General features: G+C 48.9%; 2 protein-coding genes across 5 annotated transcripts in view; both read left to right on the forward strand.

Annotated features, from left to right (window-relative positions):
* dnm3b (dynamin 3b) overlaps positions 1 to 8,533 on the forward strand; it is a gene marked incomplete at its 5' end in the record, with an annotated part of 34,972 nt that extends 26,439 nt beyond the window's left edge. The window contains 6 exons of one of the 2 annotated variants that reach the window (XM_079751382.1): positions 220 to 329; positions 1,675 to 1,789; positions 5,960 to 6,124; positions 6,795 to 7,027; positions 7,205 to 7,375; positions 8,469 to 8,533. In XM_079751382.1, coding sequence (XP_079607508.1) covers positions 220 to 329; positions 1,675 to 1,789; positions 5,960 to 6,124; positions 6,795 to 7,027; positions 7,205 to 7,375; positions 8,469 to 8,511 — 837 coding nt within the window. In that variant the 3' untranslated portion in view covers positions 8,512 to 8,533. The remainder of the gene's footprint in view (positions 1 to 219; positions 330 to 1,674; positions 1,790 to 5,959; positions 6,125 to 6,794; positions 7,028 to 7,204; positions 7,376 to 8,468) is intronic. The other variant, XM_079751383.1, reaches the window with a different exon arrangement.
* A 3,138-nt stretch (positions 8,534 to 11,671) lies between these two features.
* Positions 11,672 to 27,870, forward strand: part of LOC307086348 (SUN domain-containing ossification factor) — a 28,012-nt gene continuing 11,813 nt past the window's right edge. The window contains exons 1-18 of one of the 3 annotated variants that reach the window (XM_079751528.1): positions 11,672 to 11,887; positions 14,328 to 14,436; positions 14,751 to 14,861; positions 15,574 to 15,809; positions 17,439 to 17,549; positions 18,442 to 18,544; positions 18,636 to 18,762; positions 20,236 to 20,366; positions 20,498 to 20,565; positions 21,343 to 21,450; positions 21,698 to 21,803; positions 22,238 to 22,258; positions 22,495 to 22,550; positions 23,847 to 23,929; positions 24,200 to 24,265; positions 24,359 to 24,409; positions 24,552 to 24,648; positions 25,789 to 27,330. In XM_079751528.1, coding sequence (XP_079607654.1) covers positions 11,823 to 11,887; positions 14,328 to 14,436; positions 14,751 to 14,861; positions 15,574 to 15,809; positions 17,439 to 17,549; positions 18,442 to 18,544; positions 18,636 to 18,762; positions 20,236 to 20,366; positions 20,498 to 20,565; positions 21,343 to 21,450; positions 21,698 to 21,803; positions 22,238 to 22,258; positions 22,495 to 22,550; positions 23,847 to 23,929; positions 24,200 to 24,265; positions 24,359 to 24,409; positions 24,552 to 24,648; positions 25,789 to 27,330 — 3,191 coding nt within the window. In that variant the 5' untranslated portion in view covers positions 11,672 to 11,822. The remainder of the gene's footprint in view (positions 11,888 to 14,327; positions 14,437 to 14,750; positions 14,862 to 15,573; positions 15,810 to 17,438; positions 17,550 to 18,441; positions 18,545 to 18,635; positions 18,763 to 20,235; positions 20,367 to 20,497; positions 20,566 to 21,342; positions 21,451 to 21,697; positions 21,804 to 22,237; positions 22,259 to 22,494; positions 22,551 to 23,846; positions 23,930 to 24,199; positions 24,266 to 24,358; positions 24,410 to 24,551; positions 24,649 to 25,788; positions 27,331 to 27,870) is intronic. The other 2 variants (XM_079751529.1, XM_079751530.1) reach the window with 2 other exon arrangements.

A 27,870-nucleotide genomic window follows, 5' to 3' on the forward strand; every position in this document is an offset into this window, starting at 1 on the left:
CTGGTAACCAGAGGGTTGCTAGTTGGACGAGCTGGCTGTCGCCCTGCGTGGTTGGCTCCGCCGTCAGTGTATCAGTGTGTGAGTGTGTGGATGAATGGTTCTAAGTTGGTACTAGAGTTGTAAGAAAAGCTAAACCGTACCACAACAACAGTTGTCCACAGACACACTGTGAACACCTGATGAACCACACCCTCCACCTTGTGTTTCCCTGGTCTACAGGAGAAGGAAAAGAAGTACATGCTGCCACTGGACAACCTGAAGGTCCGCGACGTTGAGAAGAGCTTCATGTCCAGCAAGCACATCTTCTCCATCTTCAACACCGAGTCCAGGTCAGCACACAGCCTCTCTACTGACGCAACTCTTCTGGGTTTCTGTTGAGTCTAGCAGGCACGGCATAGTAAAATGGTGATTTAGTTTGACCAAATGATGAAAGGTGCTCAGTTAGAACCGGGATATGTCCGTGTCCAACGTGCAGGCGACCCTTGAGCAGAATATGCCCTGACCTCTAGCTGCTGCTTACCGACATGGTGGTTGTGAAAAAGTGTCTGATAAAAGTAACATTAATGTGGGGGCACTCCAAACCAACCTGTAAACAAACAGGACTTTCTCTGGCCCTGTGCAGCAGAGGGAGACAGAGAGGCAATGTCTGGCGGATCGGCTGAGATGGGTTTTAGGTTAGGTTAGGTCTATGTCTGTGTGTGTGTGTGTGTGTGTGTTTAATTATTTTTCCATTCCTTTTTAATCTCCATGTGTCTTAAACTGAACTGTAAGCCTCAATTAGTTTGAAATATGGCAAAAAGAAGCATCTAAAACCACAGCAACAACAAGTGAAACCCACGCAGAGGAGACATTAAGCGTCGGCAGAAGAAGCAGCTCGTTAGAACACTATTGTCCTGGTTAACGGATCCACACTCTGGTTTGAGGAGAACAAGCCACTGGTTCCTCCGCCAGGGCTGCGTCAGGAAGATCTCAGGCCACTGGAATGTGTTGGATTTTAGATGTGTGGTTGAACCGACTACACACTACACACAGCAGTGTGTAGTGTGTACTGACTACACACTGTAGTCGGTACACACAGTTCTATTCTTATTACTGACGCAAGCTGAAAGCTCTGGAGCTTGTGAGTTTGTTGTCCTTGTTGCATGTTGCTTTTGTTATGTTATATTTCCATTTTGTTTCTTGGTGCGTTTTGTGCATCGGAATGCAATGTCAAACATGAAAGAGTTGTGTTCCCGCTAAGTGGTTGCACATGGGTTGTGTCATAAAAAAAGAAAACAATGCTATGTCTATCTCCTCAACTTCAACAACACGGAGAGGATGCTCATCTTCACTGGCACTACCACTGCCAAGACGAATTATTACTAAATAATTTGAGAACATTTATTTACATGCATAACAATCTTAATATCATAAGACATGGTAAAAATATAAAAGAAATGTGTGCAAACATTTTATAATTTGATATGTTTTTAAAAAAGGCTGTTTAAGACTCTTAAGACATGAAGAAATAGTACAGCTTTACATTGTAGGAAACTAAACACATTCAAACTTAAAAGTGGTGCGTTTAAAGAGAGCTTCCGAAGGAACAAGGAGCCTTATATCAAAACCCCAACGTTTAAACATTGAGGAGAATGCGGTGTGTGTGGGTAACCTTGTGTTCCAATGGGTTTCTAGAAACGTCTACAAGGACAACCGCACCCTGGAACTGGCCTGCGACTCCCAGGAGGACGTGGACAGCTGGAAGTCCTCTCTGCTGCGCGCGGGAGTCTACCCTGAACGGACCACCATGGTAAGAGACCTGCAGTCATTCATCCCTTTTCTTTCTCCATCTTCTCTTCGTCGGCTTACACACTGAACCTCCGGCAGAACCACAACATGTGATGTGAGATTCGCTCCGTACAGAACCACAACATGTGATGTGAGATTCACTCCGTACAGAACCACAACATGTGCTGTGAGATTCACTCCGTACAGAACCACAACATGTGATGTGAGATTCACTCCGTACAGAACCACAACATGTGATGTGAGATTCACTCCGTACAGAACCACAACATGTGCTGTGAGATTCGCTCAGTTTATTATTAATCCTCTTCATCCCAGGTGGGACATAAGGCCTCGACAATCTGTCTCCATCGGGACCTATCTTGCGCTGCATGCTGTGCCTCGCCCCATGTAAGGTTCATCTCCTTCAGCTCAGCGGCCATGGTTTGTCACCAGGTTGTTTTTGGTTGACTGTGACTCCTTTTCCCAATTGGGGTCAATCTCAGTGCGACCTTTGGGATACGATCCTGGTCCATCCTGACTACATGTCCCAGCCATTGTAATCGGCGACGTTTGATTTCCGACACAACAGGAGTGCACTTGGTCTTCCTGTGCAGTTCTTTGTTGGAGATCTTCTCAGGCCAGAAGATGCGGCAGATTTTCCAGAACATTTATGTTGTCGCTCGCCAGCATTCCGAGCTGTACAACAACACAGATTTCACAATGCTGTTATACAGTCGGATCTTTGTTTTGAGGCTGTACTGCCTTGACTTCCATATATGATGAAGCCTCATAAACGCACCGTGGGCCTTCCCTAGCCTTGCTCTGATGTCCTTATATGTTGAGTTGTCTTTGCTGAAAAGGCTTCCCAGGTAGGTGAACTCTTCGACATTGTCGAGGGTTTCTTCATCCACTGTGATTGGTGCATCTGGAGTGGCATTTATGCACATCATTTGTGTTTCGGAGGTGTTGATGTTCAAACCTGTTTGTTTTGCATGCCGGTTAAGTCTGTCGGTCTTCTCCTGCAGGTGAGTGTATTTAGAGGAGAGAACAGCAAGGTCATCTGCAAAGTCTAGGTCTTTCAGTTGGGAGAACAAAGTCCACTGAATGCCCCTGGGTTTATCAGCCCCTCTCTCTCCTAAAACCAGCCTGCTCCTGACTCAGGTTTTGGTCGACAACAGACTCAATTCTGCCGATTAGAATCCTACAAAAGACTTTCGATGGTATCGACAGCAGCGTGATCCTCCTCCAGTTGTCACAGTTTTGGAGGTTGCCTTTCTTGGGCAGTTTGACAATGAGGCCCTTGTCCCAGTCATCAGGTATTGTTTCCTTATCCCAGATGTTTCTGAAGAGTTCTGTGAGCACCTTAGTAGAAGTGGTAAGGTCTCGGCGTGGATGGCGTCTATGCCGGCATGAGTTGGGGGACTAGTGTCGATGTTATGTTCATCCTCTGCTGGTGGAAGGTTAGCAGGGTCGTCTGGCTCGGGACATTTGAGTACCTCACTAATATGTTGTACCCATCTCGCGGTTTGTTCTTGTTCTGTCCTGAGGATGTTACCATCCTTGTCTTTGACAGGGGTCGCCTGGCTGGTGTATTTGCCACTGAGTCCCTTGGTGATCGCTAGACCGTACTCATCTCGCCCCTTATAGCAGCTTGCTCGGCTTTTTCCTCTATGAAGGCCCTCTCAATTCACTCAGTACAGTAGAGCACCACAACATGTGATGTATATCCACTGAGTACAGCAGTACCATCGCCAACATTCTTTGGTTCATCGTGGAAAATTTGCTTTATTAATATCGCAAATATTTGAATCATCTTATTTTTGCTTGATTTTTCTCTGGTTTCATTTGTCATTTTGTTGCCGTAACACTGGAAGTTCCTTTCAGGGATTGACATTAAGTGTTATCTAATGTTATCTCATCTTTTACCTCAGTGTTGTTGTTTCATTGAAACCTTGGGTTGCTTAATGGCATGAAAATCTCACTTTATGAGGTTTTCTAACATTAATATGCGTTCCCCTCCCCCGCCTTTGGTCCCCCAGTGGCTAAATGTTGCGTTTGTTGCAAAACGAGCGCTAGGTATCCTGCTCGGCTTTGAAAACATGGAGGTGGGAGATAATCGCTGGCAACTATCCCTTTCTCCTCCATGTCGTGGTTCAGTCTACTTCAGATTGATGTGGAAGAACCAGAGACGTCGGAGAACGACACAGTCGTTTGAGATTCATGATATCGTCTGGAGACGCACACAGCTTTTGGCTGTGAAAATATATATTATATGATATAGATATCTATTTATAATATGATATTATTGAGAAATAGAGCTCCAGGACTCCCGCCGGAGTGATACATCCACTGTAAACAGAGCGCATGGTACCATGTCGCAAGCTGCTCAGGGCCACACCCCCACCCTCCTCCTTGACCCGCCTCTCTCCTCCTCATTTTAATTAAAGCTGCAGACACCGAAACGGTGCGTTTAGGGAAAGCTCAATGTGTGACTGGCTCGGAGTGGCTGTAATTCTGCACCACGGCTGAATTTCGGGAACGTCTTCAAATACTGTGTTAGTGGCCCACTAATATCTATATTAAAGCATCCATAAAGTAGCATGCCATGGGACCTTTAAGATCACTTACCCATCATTTACTGTGCGTTCACATCAAAAGCTGTAAAGCGTTTTGAGCGATAAACGCCCATTCGCTTTCTATTAGACATGAGCGACAAAGCGATAGGAGCGATAAAACGCTCGAGCGATAGCTTTAAAGCTGTAAAGCTGTAAATGAGAATTGAAAACAGCTCAACTCTATGCAAATGAGCTAGTAGCGTATCGGCTGTAAATGACCGCCAGCCAAACAGAATGTAGATGTCTCTCCCCGGCGTGGGTCCCAGTAAACATACGCGTGTCCCGGTTTCCACCAACCACTATCCCCTTTTGTCCGCGATTGCATAGCCAACGTGGTCTTATTATAGCCTGCACTCTATCATTAACTAAAAAGCACATAGAAAGAATAAAGCATCCAGCATATGATTTCAACAGTGTATGAGGGCGTACGCAATCCGCATTACGCAACAGGGATGGTCGCACAGTGGAATGCTGATGGAAACCAGCGGACGAGCGGTGGGTGGAGATGTGCGCGCATTTCAGAAGCAGGGAGATACCGCACAAAAATCTATTTCTAATTTGTCAGTTTGCGGATCTTTTCCATAATACACAATACCATACACACACACACACACACACACACACGATAGCGATCAACTAAGCTATAATCTAGCATCTAAGCAATCGCTCCATTAATTAATTATTCAGTGTTTCACGTATTTATGCCCATTATTCTTTTTCTATTGACCAAACTTCTGACTATCCTGTGTTTTTGTGGCTCGGCATCTGCAGCAGCACTTGGCTCAACTACGAGCGTAGTAGGCAAAAAGTGCTTTAAGTCCTTTAAATTGAAAAGCAAAATCGCAAGAGCGATATGAGCTGTAGCTGTTTTGGACAGCGTTGCGTTTTGAGCTATTCTGCGATTTTGCATCTTTTACAGCTTTTGGTGTGAACGTACCGTTAGGCTTATCTTATTCCTCATCAATCACAGTCATTTGTTTATTTATTGAGCCCCCTCTGTAAAGAATAACTAAACAGCTAGATGTATATCCTTATATCCAAATCATAACAAACACTGCAATCTTTTGATGTATTTCATATAGTAGTACGCGGTTTCCCAGTAAAAAGTTAACTTAACTCTTTAAGTGTAATCGGTGCTACTGACACAGACTACACGGGTATGTACATAGAATCACTAAGACCGTTTTATTAATCAAACTGAATCTCCAGCGCATTGGTTATTCAAAATATATGCTAAAAGCTTTGTCTTTTCTATAACTATATTACATTAATTCACATAAGCAAGTGTGGCGGAGAACTATCAAAGTCTGCATACGTAAGCACTGGGAACCAGTGCCCTAACCCAGTGTGTTGATACCATGCCAACTGGGCTAGACCTGACCACAACATTGGGCCTCATCAACCTAAGAAGGCCTTTTGGATTATTGGATGTTTCCGACTGTTCCATCAATTGTATTTCCAACAATTACGCTCTTCCCTTTTCAATAATTACATTTATTGAAACTTTCCTATTCCTATGTTAATATTAGGGTTGATTGTGTTAAATGTCTCATCCTGAACGCTGTTGCTTTGTCCAGGCGGAGAGCGAGAGCTCCACCACCTCGGAGAACTTCTCCATGGACCCCCAGCTGGAGCGCAAGGTGGAGACCATCCGCAACCTGGTCGACTCCTACATGGCCATCGTCAACAAGTGCATCCGTGACCTCATGCCAAAGACCATCATGCACCTCATGATCAACAACGTAAGCCACCGCCGCTCCTGTGTGCGTGTGTGTGTAAGAGGGTTTCTGCTGTGAGGATGGACAATATGGGTTTGGGGGCTTCTACTACTGCAGTATGTTGGTCTGCATCTTTCTTATTATGATACACACGTATCATAATCCAAGTATTTCGTTTTATTTTAATAATACATATGATCAAATAATATTTTTTGCAAATAGTCATCACATTTTACAGCGACAAAAGCCCCAACAACACTATGAAAGTGATACTTTCTGAAAAAAAATAAATAGAAGACAAATGTCCAGGTTTAGATTCAAAACACATCAAACTCACAAAACTAAGAAAAAACACAAAACTAAGAAAAATGTAAATGAGAGTGACCGCCAGTCTGCTAACACTGGCTCTCTGCTGCCCCCTGCAGGCTAGTCTGCTAACACTGGCTCTCTGCTGCCCCCTGCAGGCCAGTCTGCTAACACTGGCTCCCTGCTGCCCCCTGCAGTCCAGTCTGCTAACACTGGCTCTCTGCTGCCCCCTGCAGGCCAGTCTGCCAACACTGGCTCCCTGCTGCCCCCTGCAGGCCAGTCTGCCAACACTGGCTCTCTGCTGCCCCTTGCCAGTCTGCTAACACTGGCTCTCTGCTGCCCTCTGCAGGCCAGTTCGCTAACGCTGGCTCTCTGCTGCCCCCTGCAGGTGAAGGACTTCATCAACGCGGAGCTGCTGGCCCAGCTGTACTCGGCCGGGGACCAGAGTGCCCTGATGGACGAGTCCCAGGAGCAGGGCCAGCGCAGGGACGAGGTGCTGCGGACCCACCACGCCCTGAAGGAGGCCCTGGCCATCATAGGAGACATCTCCACCTCCACCATCACCACGCCCCTGCCCCCGCCGGTGGACAGCTCCTGGGTGGGAGGCAGCGGCGGCCGCAGGTAAGCCTTGGAGATAGTGGCACCACACACACACACACACACACACTGAACCAACTTACTGACTGAACCAATGGACGTGTGACATCGTTAAAACAGTGAACCACTGGAGAGTGATCCTCCAGTAGCATCCACACAGAAGGACCTGTTCTCCTGTGCCCCTCCCTCCCCCTGCTCCAGGTCGCCTCCTCCGAGCCCAACAGCCTCCAGGAGGATGTCTTCTGGCCAGCGCCCGGCCCCCCGAGGGGCCCCGCCACCCCCCAACCGCCCGGGGCCCCTCGGGCCCTTTAACAATGCAGAGAGCCCCCAGGCTCCCAGCCGCCCGAACCGGGCTCCCCCTAGCATCCCCAGGTGAGGCAGGCCACCTCTGAGGTAGCGCTGTTAGCCCTGTTAGCGCTGGTAGCGCTGGTAGCCCTGTTAGCGCTGGTAGCACTGTTAGCGCTGGTAGCACTGTTAGCACTGTTAGCACTGTTAGCACTGTTAGCGCTGGTAGCGCTGTTAGCACTGGTAGCACTGTTAGCGCTGGTAGCACTGTTAGCACTGTTAGCGCTGGTAGCACTGTTAGCACTGTTAGCGCTGGTAGCACTCATTAGAAACGCAAGCAGTGTTGGCGTCTATAGCACAGGTGGAGCAGATTGCTCAGTTACCAATGAAAGCACTGGTGGCAACATTAGCACCATTAGCAACATTAGCACCATTAGCAACATAAGCACCATTTGTACGGTAGGCAGCGTTCGCAGCAGTGGTGATGTTAGCCCTGTTAGCAACGTTAGATAAGACATTTTTGTTCCTTGTGTGGTTTTGCTTCTGCAGCATTATAATTTCAAGGGAACAGTTAATTAATAGTTTTAAACCAGGTATCTTATTACTTAGGCTTCAAGTGTGTATATAATTGACACTTTCTCTTGAGTAAATGCTAACCCTATTCCTATTCTGCCCATTTCCATTCTTTCTCTCTCTCCCTCTCTCTCGCTCTCTCTCTCTCTCTCTCTCCCTCTCGCTCTCTCTCTCCCTCTCTCTTTCCCTCTCGCTCTCTCTCTCCCTCTCGCTCTCTCTCTCACTCTCTCTCTCTCTCTGTCTCTCTCTCTCCCCCTCCCTCTCTCTCTCTTTCTCTGTCTCTCTCTCCCCCTCCCTCTCTCTCTCTCTCTCCCCCTCCCTCCCTCTCTCCCGCTCTCTCTCTCCCTCTCTTTCTCTCTCTCTCTCTCCCTCTCGCTCTCTCTCTCTCTCTCTCTCTCTCTCTCTCTCTCTGTCTCTCTCTCTCTCTCTCCCCCTCCCTCTCTCTCTCTCTCCCCCTCCCTCTCTCTCTCTCTCTTTCTCTGTCTCTCTCTCCCCCTCCCTCTCTCTCTCTCTCCCCCTCTCTCTCTCTGTCTCTCTCTCTCTCCCTCTCTCTCTCTCCCTCTCTCTCCCTCTCTCTCTCTCTCTCTCTCTGGAACTTGGGCCCCAGCCGGCGGCCTCCACCCTCCCCAACCAGGCAAGCTCCACCCTAATCACCATGGAGACCGTGTCTGCATACAGGCTGGGGCCTCCACTCTCCTCCTCCTCCTTCCCTCCTCCCCCTCTCTCTTCCTCCTCTCTCTCAGACATGTCTATGGTCTCTCTCCTGCTCCCTTCCTTCCCTGCAGTGCACAAACAAACACACTCTCACATACCTGCGCACACATAGACACACACAGCAGCACACACACAGCTGACTCCTACCCTTGACCCTGCCAGGTCCATATATCAGTGTACAGTGTGGTCCTGGTGCATGTTGTGGTGTATGTGTGCGTGCGCTCGTTCTACTTGGCGGTGGTGTCACGCTCTCTCCAGGGTTTTAGCTTCCCGCTCATTTCCCCCCCGACTCCACCTCCAACCCTTCTCCATGGAGACGTGTTCAGCGGCGGAACTGCCCTACTTAATCCAAGACCAGCATGGCACACGCGCTGCTTTTTTTTGCATGGGAAAGTGTGTGTGTGTAGAATGTGTGTAGAGACTTTGTGTTTGTGTGCGTGCGAGTGTGTGTTCCCTGCGTCAGTTGATGTGTATGTGAACCATGGGAGGGCCGTTGATATACCACATGCCTATGGGTCGGTAAAGAGTATTGTTTTAGCACTGTATTATTTATTGTGTATAATATACCACCACCACCACTATGTGTTAATAAATGGCTTGACGTTCTCTTAGGGACTAAAGTTGTATCTCAGTATGTACGCGTGTTTGTGTGTGGGTGCGTGTGCGTGCAGGTGTGTTTGTGCTCATTGGTTTATGTGCGTGCGTGTGTGTGTGTGTGTGTGCAAATAACCTGTATATGTATGTGTGCGAGTGTGAGAGGACATGTGTGCATGTACCGTCTGTCTGCACGTTCGTCGGCGTTTTAAGTTAAGTATATGTTTTCATGGTCGAATCTGTTACTACTAATATGGATATAAATAATAATAATAATGATAATAATAATAAGGAATCATGCAACCCCACATGGGGTGACTTTAATGTTGGACTTTTTTGTGCGTGTGAGTTCCTGTGTTGTAGTAGCAGCCATGCACTGTCAGTAAGCTCTCTGTGGAAACCCGGCTCTACAATGCAATGGATCCTCCCCCCACCAGAAGGTTGCCAGATTGGGCGGGAAATCTGGCGCAATCTGGCAAAACTGCCCCCACCTCTCCCATGCCATTGGTGTTCACTGTATTACCAGTCAAGTTCTGACCCTCGCCCCCCCTAAAGAAGGAGCCCTTCCAGATGCTGACTGGCTGGCGGTTGTGGATAAAAATACAATTAAATACAACTAATATAATGAGGGACGGGAAAATAAACTCAAGCTCCTCTGTGAGCGCAATCCGTAACCATGGTGACATGTCAGTTTAGCTCTTTGCTGCTCAGGTGTGAATATAAGGCAACTCTGTGCATCCCCCTTCACCTGTACCTGTCTCCTTCTAAAGGGGCCTGGTTCAGCCAGCATCTGTCTCATGGTCCTTCAGGGGGGACGCCAGTGTTCAAGTGATCTCTGTCGGTGTGTTTATCGTGTTTGTGGGTCTTCTCTATTGAAACTCTGTGCTGATATGTATATAGGTTAATGATAAGGTGGTGTTGTACCCTGTAATGACCTCATTTAAAGAATCCTAGTGCTTTACTCGTGTATCTGTGTCTCTATTATCACTTAACAATCTCTTCTCTGGACTGCCTTACTGGCATGGATTGAGACGGACAGACAAAACGTTTTCCGTGGATGTGAAAGGTGTCGTCCACTAGAGGGCATAGAGTACAACTGGGGAATAAATCAGCTGTTTATTTTTCTCTGTGTCTCTGTATCCCTCCTCCTCAATAAACTTGTTCCCCATAACTACTTGGTTGTATTTTGTTCAAGGTGGACAATCACAAATGCAAGTACGCACACACAAACACATACGCAAACATATACACACATTGAATGGTACATTGAACAAGAAGAATCCTTATTACACACTTACACGATAATATTCAGCGCAGCTCGGTACATTAAATGGAGGCTGTGCAGTGCCTTTATATTGCCAGTAAAGGAGGCTCAATTATGAAATACGCTCAACATCCTTTTGGAGGGGTTCGGTCTATAAATAATAATCAGTGGATTAAAAATCTGAATCAGAATTACTTTTATTACATCTTATTGTGCAGATCAGGGGCGGAAAACTTTTGAATTTCTAAGATGCGATTTCCTGCATTCTAGTCCATTTTAGGGTGACCGGCTGGACATTGGCAAATCCTAAATCCCCTCTAATTCATAGCCTACATTTTCAGTTGCAGGGCCTGCTGAAGACAATACTAGTTAATGGAAAGAAACAATAACCACTTAACTATTGACTTCTAGAGATGTTTATGTAAACTACAATGGCAAAATTGAGACATATACATTTGAGACTAACTGTCAGTAGATTCAAAGTAGGATTGCAGAGATGGATTGTTTGTTTGCTTTTTTGTATTTTAGAAGTGGTATGCACACTGTGCTCAGCCAACAATAGGCCCATGATTTTGTAGCAAAGTATGATCCATGCTGTTGCATGTCCTTTCCACTAGATGGCAATGAAAAGGGTTGCCGTAACTTCAAAAGCTTAAAAAAGATCCGGGGCTTTTGAAGTGAGATTCGGGGCTTCAGTCCTTTAATGGTCTATGCCTTTAATAGGTCCATGCTTTAGTCCCGAAAGCCACCCCCCACTTCGCGCCTGGTACAGATGCATTCAGTACACAAGAGTAAACTTATTAGGCCTGGTTCCCCAACAGCCACATAGCAGAGAAAAAAGCCATTCTAGCCTTATCATGGCAATGCTTGGCTCACAACGTAGCACATAAGAATCATCAATGGAGGCAGAATTATCTAATCTAATTTCTCCACCCTCACCCTGGGTGGAGGAGAAACCGATTCGACTGCGCCTTTTTGGCGGCTAGAACCCATAAAGCTCCGCCCCTGCGCGGCGTCTGAGGTCGCAGAACACGCCCCATCCAATTTGGGACTGAACTGCGCAACAGCTCTGCAGCCTTCTGATTGGACGTCACGGGATGACAGGACCGGTGTTGCCAGATTGGGCCAGATTGCCCGCCCAATCTGGCAACAGCGGCTAAAGCGCGCTCCAGCCATTGTTACAACGTCGGTCAGGAAATCTGGCCCAATCTGGCAACACTAGACAGTAGGACAGACACGACAGAAGCAGGTTTACTGTTTGAGATCTGACATCAAGGATCATACAAACTCGTTGATTTTATTCGGCTTTATCTAATATATGGCCTGCAAAGGATAGAAGATGGACGGAATATAGAGTTACAAAGCCATGATGTGTGTCCCAGCAGGGGGATGATGAGGACGACAGTATTAAGGCGCTCTGTGTCAGTGTGGCTGGTTGTAGTTTCAGTCTGTTGGTAAGTTGTCAGCGGCGTTCATCTGATTCCGTAGTGTTATTACATGGTATTATTACATAGGGTCATGTGTTAGTTAGCGGGACCAGACTACTGCCGTCACTGCTACTGCTGGTTGGGAGGTTAATCCAATGTAAACAACCTGTTCACCTGTTAACTTGGATAACCTAGTCGACAACTTCAACAGTGTGATACGGCGGACCTGTGCAGAACCTGGTGTGTCTATCTATGGTCATGCTTATGATCATGAGGGTCAGCTTCAGATGGTGTGTTCATGATCATGAGGGTCAGCTTCAGCTGTTGTGTTCATGATCATGAGGGTCAGCTTCAGATGGTGTGTTCATGATCATGAGGGTCAGCTTCAGCTGGTGTGTCCATGATCATGAGGGTCAGCTTCAGCTGCTAACAACGAGGTTTACTCCTCACTGTGTTTCTGATCATAATGGCACACCGTTTGTTGTTGATTCCTGTCGAATAGGCAAACTTGGTTGTTGTCTCAGTAGTCAAACAGGATTTATATCCATATAATTGAATCTCAAGCTGGTATGCTTGTATTGTAGGTTTCTGGTGACTTTTTGCTATGACAACGATGGCCTGTTTGGCTGTGTTTGATCCGTCTCCCGGCTCGTCCCGGTGCACAGATGGCCCAGCAGCTGTCAACAGGCAAATGTTCCTGCATGGGATGGAAGAGAGGGATTATTGGTACTACAGCCTTTGAAGGAAGCCATGAACTTTACAAGTGCTGAATAACACACATACACGCACGCGCACGCACACGCACACACGCACAGTGTCGCGGAAGGATGATTTGTTTGACCTACTAAACTGTCTGTAGTATTTCCACGATGCAACATTCCACCAGCAGTGATTAACTTTATGGTCGGTGACTGATGAGCCAAGGTACACGTGAAATGTTGGATGGTGAGAAGAATCTGAATAACAATAACGATTTTGTCTCTGCGCATACAGAACATTAAGTGTTTGAGTTTTGTATATATTTTTCAAACAATGCTTGGATAGATTTTTAGTGTATAGAGAAATAAAAACAATGTAACACATCCCATAGGGTTGGTATTTCCAAGTGAAAAATCATTATTGTGTATACATTTGAGTCAGCTACACTCCTTATTAGTAGAGGGAGATAGTTAAGCGAGAGATAGTTAAGAGGACAGTTTGGTAAATGTTTCATGCAAGCTTTCTTTTTATGAAGCCCATTTTCATTGTGTGTGTGTGTCTGTGTGTGTGTGTGTGTGTGTGTGTGTGTGTGTGTGTTTTCTAACAGAACATTATTTCTGATCTTATTTCTACAGATATACAAACAAGCCAGCCCAAGTCATGCGTTATAAAACCCTCAACAGTGATCTAGAGACCATGAACCTGGCAGCTGTAACTATGGCTGTACCTGGGTACTGGTTTATTTAAACCTAAGGCCCTTCTTACTCTGCCTTGCTGCTTGGGATTTTATGTTGTGGAGCATAATTAAATGAACAAACTCACAGTACAAAACAACATAATTCTGACCTAGCCTCCAACTGGGGCTTAGGGTCTTAGAGGTGGCAGAACAGAGTGGGGTTAGGAATGTTCTGCTTTTTCAGCCATGCCAGAGCCACGCGCCGCCATGCCGGTGTCTAGCTGTTTGACTCCTCACTGCCGCGTGTGTATGTCCAGATGTGGGTTTAACGGTAGAGCATTCCATCTGTGCAGCTGCTTGTCACTCTGGGTTGCATAAGGAACAAACCGCGGCAGAGTGTTCCACTTTTGGAACATAATGTACGACAGTTTGGGGAGGTTCACGCTGCTGAAACACACCCTGGACTGTTTTATATTGCATATACTACTGTTACCAACAATGAATATTAGGTACTCTCATCTGTAATGCAATTGTTTTTTTTTACTTTTTACTTAATCAGTTCAAATCAAACTATACATCGGGAGCGTTTTGAGCATATTGGTTTTGTGTCGTCAAGGAAACTTCTGGTCACTTGGTGTAGTTGACTGTTTTTAATGTGTAGAGACGTGATTTGCAACTGGTCGAGACAGAAGTGTCCCATTATTGAAAAGTATTGCACATCCTTGGCATTCTAACAATCAGACTTGACTAATTCATCTGCTGCGGTATAATATTCAGTCATTGAGTTAGACCTGTCTATCCAGAAGGCATTAGGGTTCATTTGTTCTTAGATGGCACTAATGAGCAGGTAGGGGTGAGGTGATAACAGGGAGGTGACCTGGGCTTCTCTGGGGAACCTCTGGGCTGGGAGTCAAACCCTCTCACTACTGAACTGTGCTGGAATCCTATACGAAGCATAATGAATCTCCCTCCATTCTAGTCCAGTGTTCAAGGGAAATACCAGGAGGGTTTATTTTCGGTGTCGGGATAACCCATATTTGAACCAATCCTCTCAAGTGTTCCTTAACTGTCTATGCTCTCTCTGTCCAATAGGATCAGTCTTCATTATCATGTTGGCTGCACAGAGCCACACACACAAGGTCCCGGGGGGGCCCTTCCCATCCAGGGCCAGGAGCCAGCGGAAAGGACTCCTGCTCAGAAGGTAACAGCCGCTATTTCCTCCAAAGTGACTTACAGGGAATTCATGAACATGGCCTTAAGGAACAGGTAGGCGTTGAGGCATCTTGCTTAAGGTTGTTTACAGGTAGGTTGCAGATATTGGGCGGGATTGAACCCAGAACCTTTCTGCTGGTAGTTGAATACCTAACCCACCAACACTGCCTCATCCCCCACCGTCTCTGACCCAGTTAACGGTACCCATGGCTTTGTAATGTGGGTCCGGTCCCACGCTCCACCTTGATATTTTAACGTGTGCTCAAATATCAAGGGTTCTCCTCTGGTTCTTGTTCTCTACAGGGGGGCTGGGCGGCCGACACCCCGCCTGTGATGGAGAACCAGAGAGCGCAGCCACAAGAAGAGCAGAACACAGACGCACACACAGAAGGTGGAAAGGAAGGCCATGAAGAGGTATGGTGCTGTTCAGCGTTGATGGCAGCCCTGTTGCTGATGCAGGGTGGGGCTTCTGTTCTAATCATCAGATTTGGCTTTGACCTACTTAAGGTATACCAGGGTGCGCTTCACCTTGGCTCGAATGCGTGTCGATATATAATGCATCCTCTAACATAATGCAGTGCTGACCTGGACCCCCATTTTGTGGCACGAAATAATGTGAAACGCATCTGTAGCAAAATAAATGAACCGCATTCACACAGCGCACTGTTATTACAGGAAGAACAGCACCATGAAATAAGCGTCAGGGTCAGTCCTAAGTGATGTACGCCATAGATCTAGTTAGATTTTGAAGAGTAAACAAAACAGCAGTATGCAACAGGTATTAGTGTTTTCATTAGCACTTTGTATTTTTATTTTCTTGCATCTTATCCTGTGTTTTAATCTGCTGCTGGGATGTTGCAACAAAGGAATTTCCCATCCGGGGGATTAAACAAGTTGTTATCTATCTGTCTAAACAGCGGAGCATGACGTGGCTTTTTACTATATAATTACGACGCATTAAGCTTTACGATGTAAGGACAATGGTCCAGTCAGTTGTACTTGTGGAACATTTGAACTGCCTCTATCAGCAGTAGCTCAGCTTTGACGTTGATCTACCAAAATGACATAAGCATTGATTTGCTGAAGTATCTGCCATTGTAAGCTCCATGTGTCTCTGCTTGTCCAGCAGATAGCATCCGATGATCGGGGAGAGCTGATCTCAGAAGGAGGGGTGCAGCCGGAGGCTGTGAGCCCACAGCCCGCGACACAATCAGGGGGACAACTAGAAGACCCTACCCCGGATACCCCGGTCACTGAATACCAGGGGGAGGTGGAGATGCCTTCTCCTTCTGCCACCGTTCCCTCGGCTGTCTCCACTGCTGACCAACCCAGAGCCAACCCCTCTGCATCCCCCGGGGAGAGGTAGACCTTCACGCTGTTCAGTTCTTCATGCTGACACACGGTCCTTTCTTCTTCTGTTCAACCCTTAGTTCTGGGATCATCTCTTGTGTTCCTTCTCAAGGTTCCTCTGTCATGGGATTCGGGGTATGATGTCTTTGCTTCAGAGGGCCAATGGTTAGTGGGCGGGTGTAAGACACGGGATTGGAGAGATTGTAACTGGGTTTAAGGGATGTACAAACACATTTCACTTGACTTGAAGCTGTTTCAAGGCAAGGGCCCCACATGTAGCATAGGACCCCAGGAGGGGCCCCACATGCAGCATAGACCCCAGGTGGGGCCCCACATGCAGCATAGACCCCAGGTGGGGCCCCACATGTAACATAGGACCCCAGGTGGGGCCCCACATGCAGCATAGACCCCAGGAAGGGCCCCACATGCAGCATAGACCCCAGGTAGGGCCCCACATGCAGCATAGACCCCAGGTGGGGCCCCACATGTAACATAGACCCCAGGTGGGTCCCCACATCTAGCATAGACCCCAGGTGGGGCCCCACATGTAGCATAGACCCCAGGTGGGGCCCCACATGTAGCATAGACCCCAGGTGGGGCCCCACATGTAGCATAGACCCCAGGTGGGGCCCCACATGCAGCATAGACCCCAGGAGGGGCCCCACATGCAGCATAGACCCCAGGTGGGGCCCCACATGTAACATAGGACCCCAGGTGGGGCCCCACATGTAGCATAGACCCCAGGTGGGGCCCCACATGTTGCATAGACCCCAGGTGGGGCCCCACATGCGGCATAGACCCCAGGTGGGGCCCCACATGTAGCATAGACCCCAGGTGGGGCCCCACATGTAGCATAGGACCCCAGGAGGGGCCCCACATGCAGCATAGACCCCAGGAGGGGCCCCACATGTAGCATAGGACCCCAGGTGGGGCCCCACATGTAGCATAGACCCCAGGTGGGGCCCCACATGCAGCATAGACCCCAGGAGGGGCCCCACATGCGGCATAGACCCCAGGTGGGGCCCCACATGCGGCATAGACCCCAGGTGGGGCCCCACATGCGGCATAGACCCCAGGAGGGGCCCCACATGCGGCATAGACCCCAGGTGGGGCCCCACATGCAGCATAGACCCCAGGTGGGGCCCCACACGCAGCATAGACCCCAGAAGGGGCCCCACATGTAGCATAGACCCCAGGTGGGGCCCCACATGTAGCATAGACCCCAGGTGGGGCCCCACATGTAACATAGGACCCCAGGTGGGGCCCCACATGCAGCATAGACCCCAGGTGGGGCCCCACACGCAGCATAGACCCCAGGAGGGGCCCCACATGCAGCATAGACCCCAGGTGGGGCCCCACATGTAGCATAGACCCCAGGTAGGTCCCCACATGTAGCATAGACCCCAGGTGGGGCCCCACATGTAACATAGACCCCAGGAGGGGCCCCACATGCAGCATAGACCCCAGGTGGGGCCCCACATGCAGCATAGACCCCAGTGGGGCCCCACATGCAGCATAGACCCCAGTGGGGCCTGAACCTGGCGCTCCACAGTGGCTTGCCTACGCTCTTTAAACCCGTTGGCCTCTCGGTTCCCTCTCTTCTCTCTTGGTGTGAGTGATGCCCATGATTTGCTCTCCCAGTGTTTCAGACCCGGATGCCTCCGGTGGGGCTGGAATAGAGCAGAACGTTGTGGATCATCTCCCCCCAGCCGACTGTGTTTCAGCTGGTTCCACCCTCTACGAAGACACCAGGTGGGTTCTATGATGGTTACACATATGAAGAAAAATCAGATATTACATCTGTTTATATCTTTTAACATATTGCGTTATTGTGTGGTTATTTGCCTTTTTTTTTCTTTTAAGCAGCTGTAAGTGTTTTGGAATATCCCATGTTTCCATTGTTTTAGAACCATGCCATGTGTCCATTGTTTTAGAACCATGCCATGTGTCCATTGTTTTAGAACCATGCCATGTGTCCGTTGTTTTAGAACCATGCCCTGTGTCCGTTGTTTTAGAACCATGCCATGTGTCCGTTGTTTTAGAACCATGCCATGTGTCCGTTGTTTTAGAACCATGCCATGTGTCCATTGTTTTAGAACCATGCCATGTGTCCGTTGTTTTAGAACCATGCCATGCGTCCGTTGTTTTAGAACCATGCCATGCGTCCATTGTTTTAGAACCATGCCATGTGTCCATTGTTTTAGAACCATGCCATGTGTCCGTTGTTTTAGAACCATGCCATGTGTCCATTGTTTTAGAACCATGCCATGTGTCCATTGTTTTAGAACCATGCCATGTGTCCATTGTTTTAGAACCATGCCATGTGTCCATTGTTTTAGAACCATGCCATGTGTCCATTGTTTTAGAACCATGCCATGTGTCCGTTGTTTTAGAACCATGCCATGCGTCCATTGTTTTAGAACCATGCGTCCATTGTTTTAGAACCATGCCCTGTGTCCATTGTTTTAGAACCATGCCATGTGTCCATTGTTTTAGAACCATGCCATGTGTCCATTGTTTTAGAACCATGCCATGCGTCCATTGTTTTAGAACCATGCGTCCATTGTTTTAGAACCATGCGTCCATTGTTTTAGAACCATGCGTCCATTGTTTTAGAACCACTCCTTTCTGGTCCTTCCCGTAGTCCTCCGGTGCTGATGGAGAACACGTCGGACGCCTACACTGCAGGGGCTCCCCCAGGGCCCCCCGAGGCTGGCCTGGGGGCCAGGGCGTCGCACAGCGTGCAGGTCAGGGTACAGCCCGGCGGACCCCCCTCGTGTCCCCCCCTCGTGTCCCCCCCTGGAGCTCCCTCTTACGCCTGGTTTGGGTCCGCTATAGGGCCCTCCGTCTGCGGCCCCCGAGACGGACCCCGCTGTGGGCGGCAAGGACCCAGAGGACATCCCCACCTTCGACGAGTGGAAGAGGAAGATGATGGAGGAGATGGAGGAGGTGGAGAAGGAGCAGGGTGAGACATGAGGAGGAGGAGGAGGTGGAGGAGGAGCAGGGTGAGACATGAGGAGGAGGAGGAGGTGGAGGAGGAGCAGGGTGAGACATGAGGAGGAGGAGGAGGTGGAGGAGGAGCAGGGTGAGACATGAGGAGGATGATGGAGGAGGTGGAGAAGAAGCAGGGTGAGACATGAGGAGGAGGAGGAGGAGGTGGAGGAGGAGCAGGGTGAGACATGAGGAAGATGATGGAGGAGGAGGAGCAGGGTGAGACATGAAGAGGATGATGGTGGAGGTGGAGCAGGGTGAGACATGAGTAGGAGGAGGAGGTGGAGGAGGAGAAGGGTGAGACATGAGGAGGATGATGGAGGAGGTGGAGCAGGGTGAGACATGAGGAAGATGATGGAGGAGGTGGAGGAGGAGGAGGAGGAGCAGGGTGAGACATGAGGAGGATGATGGAGGAGGTGGAGAAGAAGCAGGGTGAGACATGAGGAGGAGGAGGAGGAGGTGGAGGAGGAGCAGGGTGAGACATGAGGAGGAGGTGGAGGAGGAGCAGGGTGAGACATGAGTAAGATGATGGAGGAGGTGGAGGAGGAGCAGGGTGAGAAATGAGGAGGAGGAGCAGGGTGAGACATGAGGAGGAGGAGGAGGTGGAGGAGGAGCAGGGTGAGACATGAGGAGGAGGTGGAGGAGGAGCAGGGTGAGACATGAGGAAGAGGTGGAGGAGGAGCAGGGTGAGACATGAGTAAGATGATGGAGGAGGTGGAGGAGGAGCAGGGTGAGAAATGAGGAGGAGGAGGAGCAGGGTGAGACATGAGGAAGATGATGGAGGAGGAGGAGCAGGGTGAGACATGAGGAGGTGGAGGAGGAGGAGGAGGAGCAGGGTGAGACATGAGGAGGATGATGGAGGAGGAGGAGCAGGGTGAGACATGAGGAAGATGATGGAGGAGGTGGAGGAGGAGGAGCAGGGTGAGACATGAGGAGGATGATGGAGGAGGAGGAGCAGGGTGAGACATGAGGAAGATGATGGAGGAGGTGGAGGAGGAGGAGCAGGGTGAGACATGAGGAGGATGATGGAGGAGGTGGAGAAGAAGCAGGGTGAGACATGAGGAGGAGGAGGAGGAGGAGCAGGGTGAGACATGAGGAAGATGATGGAGGAGGAGGAGCAGGGTGAGACATGAGGAGGTGGAGGAGGAGGAGGAGGAGGAGCAGGGTGAGACATGAGGAAGATGATGGAGGAGGAGGAGCAGGGTGAGACATGAGGAAGATGATGGAGGAGGTGGAGGAGGAGGAGGAGGAGCAGGGTGAGACATGAGGAAGATGATGGAGGAGGAGGAGCAGGGTGAGACATGAGGAAGATGATGGAGGAGGTGGAGGAGGAGCAGGGAACCTCCTCTCCCAGTAAGCCATTCAGGTCACCTCTGACACAGTTCCAACTTCGGGTAAAAGCATCAGTTTTCATTTTGAACGGCGTCTGTTTCGTCGTCTCCCACAGTTCAGGCTACTCCTTCCCCCACCAAAGGGGGCGCTGGCGGCCATCTGTTCAAGAAGATGCCAAAGAACTTCAACAACTACGCCTCAGTGGAGTGCGGCGCCAAAATCCTAGGAGCCAATCCTGAGGCCAAGGTAGGCTGGACTGAAGTGTGTGTGTATGTGTGTGTGGGTGTGTGTGTGTGTGTGCGTGTGTGCGTGTGTGTGTGTGGTCGTAGAAGCAAATGAATTAAACCAATTTCCCTGTTTGGTTCTTTCGTACGCAGAGCACGTCGGCCATACTGAAGGAGAACATGGACCTGTACATGCTGAACCCCTGCAGCAATAAGATATGGTATGCGCTTGATTTATTTCTACGGAGCCCCTCTGGGGTCACGTGGTAGAAAAATACCTTGATGTCTAACTCCGTGCCAACGGATTTGTGTGTGTTCTACACAGCAGGGATTTCCCGTGAAGCATTGTGACGGCGGCCGCCTATCTATTTCAGACCGGCATCTATACAGTATGAATGGCTGAATGCAGTGATTATCTTTTCATGGCTAACGTAACGTTGGCTTTGCAATCGTGTTGAGACTTCTAAAGGGCTGTTGTCTAAACATGAAATAACGCCACTCCAACCGCTGATTTACAATGGTGTCCATAAACCCAAACACCATGTTTGCCTCATCCTGGATATATCTTCTACTCATGCTTGAGGCCTGTGTAGGACCTTTAAGCCGCCACAATGCTTCATGGGGAATCCCTGCACAAAATGCCGCTCTGTAGTATAAGCCGCATATTTGCCCACAACCCAAATACTGACATGTACCGCCCGATGCCAGCGTGAACCTTAACAAAAGGGTTTATTTAGTACAATGCAACCGCATTGTGCCTCACTGCATTAAGAACTCCATGTATGATCACAAGAACGCAAATCCCTGAAATCAGCGCAGACTCTTTCTTTTAAATCTTTGCGATGCAAAACCGACCTATGTGGTCCAGTGGAGATAGAAGCTGGGGCTTTATGTAGAAACGATCCGGTTTCACACAGTCTGTACCTGGCGGTGCGGTTCGGGTCCATCCTCTGTAGTAGAGTGAGGTTAATAATCCTGGACTGTGCTGTGTCCCTCAGGTTCATCATCGAGCTCTGTGAGCCAATCCAGCTGACCCAGTTGGACATCGCTAACTTTGAGCTCTTCTCCTCCACCCCCCAGGAGTTCCTGGTCTCTATCAGTAACAGGTGAGAACAATATTCCATCGTCGTGGTAACGCCTTGGTACAGAGGTACAAGGCTCTATTACATAGATGGACCTTCTCTCTTCAAGTGTTTTTATCTTTCTTACGGAGCACTTTAACGTCAAATATCACACAAGGTCGGGATTGCGGTGACTAAAATCTGCATTTTAATTGAATCTTCATCCCTGAACACATCATGGATAAAACCTACTAAACAGGACCGTCCCGGCCAATAATGTTCTTTCTTAAAGGTATCCGACCAATAAGTGGTTGAAACTAGGCACCTTTCACGGGCGGGATGAGCGCACAGTCCAGAGCTTCCCATTGGATGAACACCTTTATGCCAAATACATCAAGGTCAGTGTGGGCAGTGCGGCGACAGAGGGATGCACTGTCATTGTTGCGTTGCGTCATGTGCTGGCCGCTCAGTGATCTGTATCTGGAATTAGATGGAAGTTGCTTTGGAAGTGTCCCTTTTGTCGGTCGGAAACAAACCAGGTGTTGCTCCTAAATTGAATCATGTGTCAATGCACTAAATGTGTCGGTTCGGTTTAGGAATGTCAGTGAACCAGAACAGACACAGCTAGTCAAGTGAATATACATTGACCATGCTGATGCTACGACAGACACAAGTTAAACCATAGTATACCCCGTCTCCTCCTTATATACTGAGCTCTTGCCTGGCTTACTTCTCCAGATGTGCACCGACGGTTCTCAAAGTATTTGCCTGCCCTTACTTCTCCTTTTTGTTCTCCTCTCTGCTCCTCTTCTCTCTGCATCCCCTTCTTCAGATGTTCTCCAAATACATCAAGGTGTGTGTGTGTGTGTGTCTGTGTGTGTGTGTGTGTCTGTGTGTCTGTCTGTCTGTCTGTCTGTCTGTGTGTGGGTGTGTGTGTCTGTGTCTGTGTGTGTGTCTGTCTGTCTGTCTGTGTGTGTGTGTGTGTGTGTGTGTGTGTGTGTGTGTGTGTGTGTGTGAGTGTTCAAATAATGAAGAATACTCTTTGGCCCTGTTGGTCCTATTTCTTGTAATGTGATGTTTTCCCCGTAGGTAGAGCTGGTCTCTCACTTTGGCTCAGAACATTTCTGTCCTCTAAGCCTTATAAGGTAAGAACGGTCTAATAATTTATTTTACCTACGTTAATTAAAAATCACGCACTCAAATAGTAGGGGGGCCAATCAAAACATAAACTTGGTTACTCTTGTTCTGTGAATTTTTCATTACTTAATATTAACTTTCTCATATTCTCGTTATTCCTAATCTTCTCCCTCTTTCCTGAAATGCCTCAAACAAGCCTACTGGTTAGTACTGTAGGGTTAAACCATCGCCATATAGTGGTATATTTACAAATCTGAGGAGCAGGTTCGATTTCCCATTGACCCTTTAAAAAAAAAGAATGACTAGAATTGAATTCCAGAATGAAGTGTGACATTGGCGACCCTTTCCATGTCATAGCTTGGCTCTGTTAAACATTCAACGTGTTTTAAGCAGCGTAATGTAAACAGCGCTAGATATTTCATTTAAACCATAGACAGAATTCCTATCGTTTAGAAACGGCCTATAATGTAATTTTCTATGGGGAAAATAATTTGTATAATGATTTAATTAATTAGCAAGGAAGAAATCTTGAGGAGGTATGCAGAGGGGGGATCCCTCCGTCATGGGATTGTCAGCATTGCAATGGGTGCCAGTCAATGCATTTAAGTGAGAAGGCAACCTTCAACGAGAGATGTTTGACACCTTTTCCCTGTGGCACAAGGCATCAGGTATTGGTCCTGTAGCGAGGAACCCTGCTCCTGCGTTACGCCTGGACCTGAGAAACAGAAGGAGTTATATGGGACACAATGGAGCTCATTTAGGAAGTTGAGGTTGCAGTCTTTTTAATTGAAAAAAAACTGCACTTTAATTAATAAAATACAATTTAATTAAAACTTTTCAGAAATGAATCTAATTGGTTGAAAAATGTCACAATAGTGACTGTAAAAATAGTGAACATTACTTATCTGGTGTAGAATGTTGCTCATAGAAAGAGCAAAAAGCAGCAGAACTAGCTATCCTACTATAATATGTTTCAATCTGTTTAATTTTCTGTACGGATGTAGTTGTACTCATTTTTTATACCAATTAAATATTTCTTGATGGAAAACCCTGGCAGGATTATTTCCTGGAGAATCCAAATGAAACTTAAATTGGAGCTGTCTGGCTCTTGCTGCATTGGCACAACTTTTCATCTTCTAATGTCCAAGTGTGATCCACAAGGTGGGCGGGACTTTTCATAACCTGAGCTCAGTCTGCCCTCTAGTGGCTCTCTGAGGTAAAGGAGTAAAGGATTTACCCTTTGAGTTGGTTAAGCTCATGGTGGGGACAACTGAGCTGCTCACAGAAGACCTTTGACCTTGCAGGGTGTTTGGAACCAGCATGGTGGAGGAATACGAGGAGAACACGGATCCACACGATCGGACCGACGACCAGGACTTTGACCTGGGTGAGTTCATTGACCCACATACCCAGATACTAATGCTAGAGGTTAAGAAGAGCATCTGTCCAAAGTCCGAATTGATGTTTAAACTGCGTTCCTGATTTGTTAGTACATGAATGAAATGACAACCTGTTGTACCCTATTTGAGTGTGGGAGAATTATTGTTTTTAGCTAATCACAATTATATTGCTTACAAATGACTGCAGCAAAGTACTCTTGAAATGTAGCGACCGATTTGTAGACGTCTTGTAAATCTAAATATCTGAATCTCCCAAGAATATCCTCCTGGGTATGTGGCTGGTGAATTGAAGTTTTCGAAAGATTTGATTGGTTCAGCCAAGGGTAAGTCATGACACATTTCTACTTCCCAGCCAATCACATGAAGAGCTGCTATTATAGCAATGTGCTTTGAGTTTAACGCTCTTGTCCTTCCAGAGGTCCTTCTGAACATGGTGACAGACTTTGCTGTCAACGTTCTGGGTGGAGGTAAGACGTAGTCTTTAATCCTGGAGATGTTATTTTGAGGGATTACCAGCGACTCCTCGGGGTCTTTTATATCTTATTCTGCAGGTTCTGTGTCATTGCCTTCTTTAATTGCTTGTTTATCTCTCTGGTTAACGTTTTGAAGGCAACTCTTCGACCCAGGAGGTGAACTCTACCGAACTATCAGAGCATGACTCAATGAATCAGACTCAACCAATCACAACGCCAAACTCTCTCCCAGGGTGAGTATCATTATTAATTACAAAACTGGAATTACGTGAATAGAGACTACAAACAGGTGTATGAGCAGGTGGTCTGCTCCACACAGATTATGCCCTTTATTCTATGCAAACTACGTTCAAAAATATTATGACAGGATCAATATTCGCTTAGTGATAATCGGCTGCCTCCTCCTTTTTACGTCTGGATGCGCCCTCCCCAGGGCGGCCCGTGGGTCGTCTGTGCGACCCACTTCACACTGAAGCTCTGCCGAAGCAGAGGCTGTCTCGGACCTAGAATTGATCTAAAGCCGGCTACTTCCTCCACACAGCAACAACATTATATTGCAGTTTGGCTTTTTGATGCGTGTTTCCAATAGAAGTAGAGTTTTAACCAACTCCACCGTTTCCTAATTAAATGTATTTGTCCCAACAGACCTATTTAAAATGTTGCATGACGGCTGTTAATCCCTACTATCGGGCTGGATGTTGTTTAACTGGCACCGACATGACCTAGGAAAAAATTGCCTTGCATCAAAAAGGATCACAAATGTGACCATTTTGGCCGCTGTATCGAGCCCCGCATGTATGCCTTTGACACTATCCTGACAAGCACACAGAAATCCTTAGATCTAAACATCACAGAATCTCAAAGGCTTTTCACAGACTCAGTGATTTGTGATGCTGCAGCTTTTCAATGCAAAACACTTCAAATAAAGTTCAAATCCAAAGTGTGTCTTTGAGTCTTTGCAGCTTTCAGCAACTTGTCAGGCCTTGGCATATGATTTAATGTACTCAAAATTGGACATTTCTTGCGGGGGCCTTGGTACAGGTTTATTTTTGAAGTTACCAAGTGTGGCTTATGAACGATGCGGTCTGTATTCGCGTTATCACGTTGAATATTATGGCAGGTGACATGACATAGCTGGTGCTAGGTAACAACAAGGTACTGACTAGGTACTTTGTCCCTTGTCAGCTTAACTAGACACTTTCAGCCAAAGCAATGACATTGTCTGGTCTACCACTGTATCTACCATTAAACAGTGTGCTTCACTACAGAAGCACACTGATCCTCTCCCCTGTAAGGAGTGTAAAGCTTCCACGTTAAGAGGTCACCGTTTAGTCAACTGTTGATCCTCCTCTGTATCGCCCTTCTTCTCCCAGGCATGAAGCTGAAGGGCTGGAAGGCCTCGCCGACACTGGCGTCTCTTTGGAAGAAGAGACCCTCTCTCCAGAAGAGACCCTCTCTCCAGATGGGACCCCCTCTCCAGATGGGACCCCCTCTCCAGATGGGACCCTCTCTCCAGATGGGACCCCCTCTCCAGATGGGACCCCCTCTCCAGAAGAGACCCTCTCTCCAGATGGGACCCCCTCTCCAGATGGGACCCTCTCTCCAGATGAGACCCTCTCCCTAGAGGAGGTCCTCACAGACCCCACCCATCCTGAGCCCCCTTCCTCGGAGGAGGATCAGATCGTCACTCCACTGCCTCACGAGGAGGAAGAACCGATTGGCCCCACCATTATCCTCCTGGAGGAGGAGGAGGAGGAGGAGGAGGTGGCCTCAGTCTACTGTGGACACCCCCACTCGCAGCAGTCCCCCTCCTCCTGGTCGTGTGCGCCCTCCTTCCCAGAGTACCTCCGGCAGCAGTGTTCCGCCACAGTGGCCAAGGAGAGGGGGTACCAGACCCCGGCGGGGGGGACCCTTCCGCTTCCTCCTCCGCCAGCCTCCTCTGCCTTCCTGCCTCCCCTCCCCCCCCTCGCCTGCCCCGCACCGACACCGCCACCGCCCCCGCCCCTGGGGGAAGGGCGAGGGGGGACGCCGATGGGTCCCGGTCCTTCAGAGGCCACGGGGGGGTCGGTGGTGGGGGGCGGTGTGCAAGGGTCCGGTCCTCAGCCCCCGCCCCTCCTGGAGCCCAGCCAGACGTCCATGGTCCCGGCGGTAAGGACCACCACCTCCTGTCCTGCTCCTCCTCCCCCCCCACAGCCTTCCTCAGCGGAGGGGGGGACTGGGAGAGGAGCAGCTGAGCCTCGGGACGAGGAGGAGCCTCGGGACGAGGAGTTTGATGAGCCTCCAGAGTCGGCCGTGGCCGTTTCGCTCTCCCCCCACGCAGACAGTCATCCCCACCCTCCGACCCCGCGGCCCGCTGAGGAGCCCGCTCCGTCTGCTGGGATGGCTCAAAAAGAAAGGCTCCAGGACACGGACAAGGGGCCCTCACACACACCGGCCCCTGTCAGCATGGACCCCGAAGAGGCCCGGTTCCCCCAGGAGCTGGTTCCCCTTTCTAGGGGGGATGGTGACGGTGGAGCGACTGATGGTGGAGGTGAAGGTAGTGACGATGGGGTTGGAGCAGTTGGTAGTGATGGTGGAGGACTGGGTAGTGATGGTGGAGGACTGGGTAGTGATGGTGGAGGACTGGGTAGTGATGGTGGAGGACTGGGTAGTGATGGTGGAGGACTGGGTAGTGATGGTGGAGGAGTGGGTAGTGATGGTGGAGGAGTGGGTAGTGATGGTGGAGGACTGGGTAGTGATGGTGGAGGACTGGGTAGTGATGGGGAGCAGAGCGACCCTCGCCAGGGGAGCAGCAGCCATTCAGTGCAGGCGCCCAGCCTGAAGGAGTCTGTGTTCATGAGGCTCAGTAACCGCATCAAGTCCCTGGAGATGAACATGTCCCTCAGCGGACGCTACCTGGAGCAGCTCAGCCAGAGGTGAGCGGAACACACACACACACACGCACGCACGCACGCACGCACACACACACTGTGGCGACCCGGCCCCAGGAATGTCTCGGTCAGGCAGGAATGACCACACGTCACGGCTGGTTGAAAGCCCGGAAGGGCATTTATTCGTAGTGAAACAGAAACCCGCGTGAATGAGGATCCAACGCGGGGAAAACAATAATCATACTGTGGCTCCGTGAGCCATGAAAAAAGGGGTCAATGTTCTGGTCTCTCCGGGAGAGGGAGGTCCGTCTGGGGCTCCGATCCACGGCAGTTGGCCCTTGGCCGGCGTGCGTCCTCCTTTGGACGTGCCGGGAACGGCTCAGTTAAATCCTGTCGTCCTCTCGTCCCTACGGGGTTCTGGGGGTTCTCTGGTCCTGCCGTGTCTCCAACTCCCCTTAAGGACAGGAGACACAGCCTTTTAAAGGGAACCTCTTCCTCCTCGTTCCCCGCCGCAGGTGTTCTCTATCTGGCCGATTAGGGTGACGTAATGGACGCCTTCGGGCTCCGTCTGCTGGGTATGGCCGG

The sequence above is a fragment of the Pollachius pollachius genome, assembly GCF_949987615.1.
Source record: "Pollachius pollachius genome assembly, chromosome: 14".
NCBI lineage: Eukaryota > Metazoa > Chordata > Actinopteri > Gadiformes > Gadidae > Pollachius > Pollachius pollachius.